Source organism: Podarcis raffonei, chromosome 14 (assembly GCF_027172205.1).
Source record: "Podarcis raffonei isolate rPodRaf1 chromosome 14, rPodRaf1.pri, whole genome shotgun sequence".
NCBI classification, from domain to species: Eukaryota; Metazoa; Chordata; class Lepidosauria; order Squamata; family Lacertidae; genus Podarcis; species Podarcis raffonei.
Genome location: NC_070615.1, coordinates 46,500,312 through 46,508,247, shown reverse-complemented (window position 1 = coordinate 46,508,247; position 7,936 = coordinate 46,500,312). Strand labels below are relative to the sequence as shown.

The 7,936-nt window shown below is 49.2% G+C and overlaps 1 protein-coding gene across 3 annotated transcripts in view; it reads right to left on the bottom strand.

The window, feature by feature from the left end:
- Positions 1–1,320: 1,320 nt before the first annotated feature.
- CACNA1H (calcium voltage-gated channel subunit alpha1 H) overlaps positions 1,321–7,936 on the bottom strand; it is a 385,850-nt gene continuing 379,234 nt past the window's right edge. For all 3 annotated transcript variants that reach the window (XM_053365819.1, XM_053365821.1, XM_053365820.1), the window contains 3 exons: positions 7,475–7,652; positions 6,394–6,572; positions 1,321–4,138 (listed from right to left, as the gene is read on the bottom strand). In XM_053365819.1, the coding sequence (XP_053221794.1) occupies positions 2,975–4,138; positions 6,394–6,572; positions 7,475–7,652 (1,521 nt within the window). In that variant the 3' untranslated portion in view covers positions 1,321–2,974. The remainder of the gene's footprint in view (positions 4,139–6,393; positions 6,573–7,474; positions 7,653–7,936) is intronic.

Sequence of the window (7,936 nt, the reverse complement as noted above, 5' to 3'; positions counted from 1 at the left end):
CCAGAGAACCGTGCTTCTGCCTGTTCACACTGGCTTGGCTTCGCGTTACATACGATCTGGGTCCATATTGGCCCTTTCTTTAATCCTTCACAAATATCACCGGAAAGCGGAATCAGTGCCACAAACAGAGACCTGGATGAATCATGTCTGGGAGAGGACGCTCTTGGGTCACCTTACACAGAGATAGAGGGCCGTCAGCGGCATGTCAGAAAAGGGATAGGTTTGGGGAGATTTTGGTTTTCCTTCTTCTCTTTCATAAACAAGGCACTACATCTTTTATACGCTCCGGTCTCTCAAGCTCCTATGTGGAGGGGCTACATGGGGGCTCATTGAAATTAGGGTGAGAAACGAGGCGTGGGTCCTTGGGTCTCCAAATGCATGACAGCAGAGCGCCCATCATATTACAGGCATCACATTATGTCTGTACAGTGCTTTGCTTTGCGCTAGCTTGTAACCAAAATGATTTTGTGTGGTCATGTCTGCGGTGTGTTATGTTCCACGAAAACGATCACCATTACTTTAGAAACAACAAATATTTTAAAACCACAGATTGAGAAGGAGGGGTACCGCTGCTGATGGCACAGGTGCTAGCCAGTTCGTACTGCTTACATTGGGCTCCTTCCCATTCATAGGAAAATGGGTGTTGCCAACATGGTGCCCACCAGTGCCTCCTATGCATAGCTGTCAATGTTTCCCTTTTTTAAAGGGAAATTCCCTTATTCCGAATAGGATTCCTCACAAGAAAAGGGAAAAGTTGACAGCTATGCTCCTATGTTGCCCATAAAAGAGGTACCCCTTCTCAGTTCCTGTTTGTGCTGGCTCAGCCTCTCCTACATTGAGCAAGTTTTATGGGATGTCTGGATTTCTCTCCTCTCTTCTGAAAAGAGAAGCACAAAGAGCATGGCGGTGGCTGATGTAGGTGTCCCCGCCCCCCGCATTGATGAAGGCTTATGCCTGCACAGTTGTGAGGTCCTGTCTCTTTTTCTTCTCCTTTAAACGTGTCAACCATTTTTGTGGAATGCCACACTGCACGGCAGCCATTTTGTGTCACTTTGCACTTCCACACCCGCCATTTTGTGACTGGCAACCGTGGTACTTTTTCAGAACTCCAGATGTGCCCCCGAAAGGTTGGCGACCCCTAGAAAATATTCCCCAGAAATTTGCATAACATTTTTCTTGTCAGAGTTCACAACAGAAAAAAAAGCCCTTGGTGAGGGTTCCATGAAATTGCCCCCATGTTTTTCCTTTCTTCACCCAAGATTGATTCTGGATGTCATTCATTTATTCCTGAGTCCAGTGAAGGAAAAAAAAAAGTCCCAATCCTTAAATAATTTACTATTTATTTGTTTTTTGTTTTTTCCCGTCAACTTCGGAAATCACTTTCATTACGTTCAGCCCTCGTTGTGCACTTTTAAAGTTCAGATTATTGCAACATTTAACCTGAATTCCATAAGAAAACAGACGGGGGGGGGGAGGAGAAAGAAAATTAAAAAAACAAAACAAAAACCCAAGAAAACTCATCACTTGAAATAGATGTAAAATAATAAAAAAAGGACAGATTCTGTACCCACAAGAAGAATGAATAACTTATTGTTATTGCACTGGCTACAATTCAGTAGTTATTTTGGTTTTCATCATTTCCTGTAGCAAGGACACCAAATTTTTAAAAAATAATAATGAAAAAGCAAAAAGTGGAACTGTTAGAGACATACCAAAATGTTTGCTAGGAGCTCAAGCCCAAAAAATGGCTGGTTGGGGAAAGCGGAGAAGAGAAAAAGGGAGAGGTATATTTGGGGCAAAAATGACAGAACCCTAAGCACTGTAATGAAGCTTCCACTGAGAATCTAACAATACACCACCCAGTTGAGAATCTGATGTTAATGCAAAAGAAAAGAAAAGATTATCTGCTATAGGGTGAGAGGATAAACAGGCCCCCAATCCAGCTAAAGTTTATGGCAACAGAAGCAGCAGTTCTCAACGCACTTACTAGGAAACAGCTCCAACCGAAACTCACAAAGGCTGCGGATTCTATACACACTTACCTGGGAGTAAGTCCCACTGAACTCGGTGGGGCTTACTTATGAGTAGGCATGCATAGGATTGCACTGCAAGTGGTACTAATGCAGACAAAAATCAGTCACGCTTAAAACGATGGGGAGCAAGTTAGCCGGTTTCAGCGGGAGTTAACTGGGGCTGACTTTAGTCGGATCAGGGCCATGGTGTCTAACTTTGGAGTAAACATTCATAGGGTTGGATCTGCGAGTTCCACTGGAAGCTACAAGAGGCTTCAATGGGACTTAAATGCGACTAACTGTAGCTGGATCAGGTCCAGTGTTCTCTATAAAAATATGTGCATTAGGAAGAGAAGAGTTTTCACGTGAATGTTTACGTTGTGTTGTGTTTTGTGTGTGTATGTGTATTTTTCTTTTTATTTCTCAAATACATTATTTTCTATTTATAATAACTGCTGATATACAGACAATATACAACTTGCATCTCCTGGGCACTTTCACTTCCCGTGACAACTTCCCGTGCAATAATAAAAGGTGCCGTTTCGAAAAAAGTCAAAAAAGTTTGTTTCTTTAAATCCTATTTTTTTTCCCCTTTAAAAAAGATAAAACAAAGGCTCGAAACCCAAATCAATGTGATCGAGGCCACGCCGGGAGGTGGGGGTGGTTGGGGAGGGGGGAGGAAAAGAAAAATTGGAAAAGCCACTCCGTGTGCCACTAGGAAAGGAAAAAGAAAGAACTCCTTTCCTTACCCTGAACCTTGTTGCTGCTTCTCTTTGATTTTGTTTTCTTTATTTTTTTAAACAACTACAACAAAAACCTTCACAGCGCTTAAAGAGAAATGACAAGTGTTTTGGGATAAGCGTCGGCCACGGACTTGCGGCTTTTCAATCTTTTTTTCCACTTCGAAGCCACTTGGGTGGCAAAGCCCTTTTAAGTTCACTCTCGACCTCCCCCCTCGGAAGCTATACTGGTTCGTCCACCTCTTCCTCTGTTGCTGTGATCGCAGGGACCAGTCCGTGCTTCCGGAGGAGGGGGCTCCTAGTCCCACCAAGAACCTCTTGGCTTTGCTCGGGGTTGCTGAGCTGCGCTTGCGAGTGGCCCATCTTTTGCAGTTCCAGAGCCGCGCCGTCGTCGTCGGGCCGGGAATCCGCAGAGGCAGGCGTGGCTTGGCCGCGATCCAAGAGGCAGTCTGGGAGGGCCACTGCACTGGAGCCGGCCTCGGACTGCTCAAAGGAGAAGTTTGGGATGGTTAAATGTTCTCCACGGCAGGCGGGTGGGCCCCGGCGCTCTGCCTTGGAGCCCGGATCTCCGGGCTGGTTGTCCGCAAGGTCTAAGGAGTCCCTGTAGGCGGTGGATTCGCACGACGGGGTCCTCCTCCTCAGCAGGCTGTTCTCGGATGCTTTGGTACGTGTGGACGTGTTGCTTTCTTCCTCCACGGGAGGATCTATAGAAATGCAAGGCGGGCTCATCTTCTTTTTCCGCCGGACGCCGTGGATGTACTCGGACTCTGGCTGGATGTGGAGAGGGAGCTTCCTCTTCTCCTCCGACGACTCCGCGAAGCTGCGGTCCCCGTCGTCGACGAACGGGCAGATCTCGATGGAGTGCCGTCTTTGGTCGTCCGCCCAAGTTGGCTTGGCCAAGAACCCTCGCGTGTCAACGCTGTAAAACTTCTTCAAGTCTTTCTCTTTGCCGTTGCCGCCTAAACTGGTTGTGCTGCAGTTCTTGAGGGGGGCGGGGGATGGGGCGGGAGAGGCGAAAGGGGAGTCGGCGGGGTCGCTGCCGTCCGGCTGCCCCCGCCAGTCCCTCGCGGAACTGTTGATGTGGCTGACCTCTTCATCGGCCAGGTCTGAAGATTCAAAGAGCGAGCTGTCTGGGTTGCTGTTGCAGCTGGACGGCCTGCGCGGGATACTGTGCTGGCTGAAAGTGTGTTTGCGGGTGCAGACGCTTGAGGGCCTGTGGGGTGATGCATGGGGAAGGGGAGGTGTCCCAGGTAGAGACGTTGGGGCAGGGTGAAGCAGAGGCGGGCCCAGGATGCTCTGGGACAGCATCTTTGGTGGGAGGTTCTCGCAGGGTTCAGCTTTAGAATCTGCATTTGGACCATCTAATGAGTCCCTCTGAATGGCCTCCTGCAATACATAAAGAGAAGGCGAACAGAAATTGGCATTTCAGTATAAGAAACGCAATCAGATATATATACACAGCAGTTCTCCCCTTCTCTCATAATACTAGAACTCAGCAGGGAGATCCGATGGAGCTGAATTTTGGATGATTCATGATGGACGAAATAAAGTACAACTACAGAATTTGGTCCCACAAGATGGAATGATGGCCACCAAGTTGGGCACCTGTGAAAGAAGCTTAGGCACATTCATTGGAGATTGGACTATTAGTTAGCTTATTAGCCATGATGGCTATTCTCTCCCTCTATTGCTAGAGGGAATTTCTATTCCTTCTCCCTCTAACTATTCCTAGAAATCACAACTGGGAATTTGCTGTTGCACTCAGGTCCTGCTTCCCATAGGGATCTGGTTGCTTGTAGTGAGGTCAGGATACTTGACCAGATAGGTCATTGACCTGACCCAGCAGTGCTTATTTTTAGTTATTATGTCAGGGCTACGGCTGGGTGAGATCTGGTTTTCAACATTGTGATATATCACCAGCTAAACATCGTGATGTACTGATATATTGCAATGTCTGAAATTAGGATGGAGCGGTGGCGCTGTGGGTTAAACCACTGAGCCTAGGACTTGCTGATCAGAAGGTCGGCAGTTCGAATCCCCACAACGGGATGAGCTCCCATTGCTCGGTCCCTGCTCCTGCCAACCTAGCAGTTCGAAAGCACGGCAAAGTGCAAGTAGATAAATAGGTACCGCTCCGGCGGGAAGGTAAACGGTGTTTCCATGCGCTGCTCTGGTTCGCCAGAAGCAGCTTAGTTATGCTGGCTTCATGACCCGGAAGATGTACGCCGGCTCCCTCGGCCAATAAAGTGAGATGAGCGCCGCAACCCCAGAGTCGGCCACGACTGGACCTAATGGTCAGGGGTCCCTTTACCTTTTTATGTAGAGGCATCGGTTGGATTCACAGTTTTCCCCACATCGTGAATTTTGCATAGTACACACACAAACCATGATTCACAATATATCGCCAGGTCAAAATTTATGAAACCGATATCACAGCATGGGTTTCAAACTGGTTTGGGGCGACATATTGATATATCACCCTGCCCTAGTCAGGACCAGTTTCAGGTGTGGGGAAGCCTTCAGCAACATAGTCTTGATGGGCCTTTGGAGAGAGTAGCCTTCACTCAAGGGTATAAGGGGATTGGTGTGGTGTTGGCAAGGTCTGCGGGCAGTTTGTGGGGTGGGGGAGTTGGTGAGTGGAGTGAATGGGGACAGATATTTTGGTAACAGTGAGGGTTTCTGGGGAGAAAGCAAAGATGTGGAGCTTGTTTCTTGAGGAGATGCCCAGTCCTTCTCCAAGCCAGTTGTGCCTGCCTTAATTGAGTCACCTCCTATAGGTGATGAGAAAAGTGGGTGTGCTGGTCCCAGGGGGGGGGGAAGGTTACCGTTGACGTAGTTGAAGTCCAGTCCTGGGTCAATAGCCTGGAAACAGTTCGCAAGGAGCGGGGCGAGGTCCAAAACAGGAAGCCGAGCGGGGACAGGAACACTGGAGGGTCAGGTCTGGGTCCGGACAGGAGCAGGTACTCAGCGACGACGTTGCTCCCGCAACCTGGGACCGGGCTGACTGGCCTTTATCTTCTCTGAGGCCAGGGGCAGTTCCGGCCCCCAGGAGACCCGCCTCTCCTGGCCTTAAGGCGAGCACTCCTCCTGGGAGAAACCAGTTCCCTTCGCCTCTCTGCCCTGAGCCTCTGCAGTTCAGGAGAGGCTGAAGGGTTACTGGGCCCAGGGGGAGACTCACCTGTAGGCACTGAGTCCTCAACCACCTCTGGAGCCAGAACGGATTCACCTGGTGCCTGCTCCTGAGGGCACAGGTGCAGGCTCCTCAGAATCAAGGCCCTGCCCCAGTTCAGCTGGCCCTGGAGGCGGGGACTCCTGTGCAGGCTGGGATTCCTCTGGTTCACTCTCTGAGTCGGATTCCCAGGCCATCACAGTGGGTATCATACAGATTGGAGAATGAGAGATGACTCGAGAAGCCCGGAGAATGCGAAAAAGCAGGTGTAGGGAACTTTGGGTGCTTCCAGATGTTGATGAACTATGGCTCCCACCAGTCCCTGCAAAAATGGCCAACAGTTCAGGAACATCTGGAGGCTCAAAGGCTCTGCACACCTGGGATAATGGAATACAGGAGACATTCCATTTCCCTTTCCTGAGGTACTGTTCGCCAAGTTATAGTGGAACCGTTAAATGCTGAGGTTTCCAACCTGTCTACAGAGCAGCCTGTTGAGACTGGGAGATCGTGGAGCAGCTCGTGGTGGTAGAAGCTTCCATGGACCTCCCCCTTCCTGGCGAGGAGGCGGGGTGGTTGGACGAAAGGCATCCCGTGGGACCCTCAGCGAAGAGCAAGTCCCCACAGGCTGGGAATGAACAGAGGTGATGGACCCTAGAAGATAAAGAAAAGGCGTCGTTTCAGTCAAGAGGCTTTGAGTGATGGAACTATTTGCAAAAAATCAAAGCCAGTCAGCTAGGGAACTCACAAGAAGAGATGTTTCCAACAGCTATCACAACAAGCACTGTTTACCATTTGTTCTAGGACCTGGAAGTGAGGGGAGGTTGGTGACATGTTAAATGAGTGCATTGGTGGCTCCTGATTGCAGGGCTGGCTAACCTTCCGCTAACCTCCAGGTGTTGATGGACCCCCAACTCCCATCAGCCTCACCCAGCCAGTGGCCAGGGATGATGGGAGTTTGAGTTCAACAACATCTGGAAGACCACAGGTTACTCACCTCTTATTGCCTTTTGGCAGGCATGGCCAAACTTGGTCCTCCAGCTGTTTTGGGACTACAACTCCCATCATCCCTAGCTAACAGGACCAGTGGTCAGGGATGATGGGAACTGTAGTCCCAAAACAGCTGGAGGGTCAAGTTTGGCCATGCCTGCCTTATGGATTCAAATTGATGGCTTGCACCCTAAGAGACCACCTCTGTTCCACCTAAACATTGAAGGTCTATTTATACCACCTGTGTATCTGATCTCTTGCTTCTTGAATAAAGGACAGGATAGAAATGTAGGCCAAAACATCTGAAAACAGAGAAAGTAGGCGTCCCATTCCTTTCACTTTTTTATCCTTTATGTCTGCCCGGTACCCATTGTGGCAGGTGGTCTGGGTAAATCTCCAGAGAACACAAAAGTATAGAATTATAGAAATGTAGTCCAATCCCCTTCAATTAAGTAATAGAACAGTTTCCCCATAATCCACTCTGGTGGTTTTGTAAGTGTGTTGTATTTTATGAACATAACATAGGTCTTTTTTGAAAAGCCCAAGGGCCCCCACAGATGCCATACCTCTTGGTGACTTGTACGAATAGGCCTCTAAATCCACCTCATGGAGCGGGAAGGGGCTTTTGGCTGGCACCACAGGGCGGAACATGTAGCTGTCGTTGGGTAAGGAGTGCATCCTGGCCACCGAGATCTTGCGGACGGTCAGGAGATTCTGGGGTTCGCCAATGCCAGCAGCTGCTTCCTGGAGATCAGCAAGAGAGGGAAGCACTGAGAGGTAGGGGAAAGACTGAGAAAGCCTAGATCTCAAACCTGGACGCTGGTCAAACTCTCTTCCTCTGACTATGAGTGAATTTGCACGACGAGCTGGGCTGAGTTTGATACTCTACATAGGTAGCATCCTACACGACCCAATGGTGCCAGTTGTGGGTGGGAGTTTCACATTGGGTGTGTGGTGGTGCAATCACACTGCTTGCAGTGTGATTATCTCAGCACACACCCAGCGTGAGATCCACCCAGAGCTGCTAC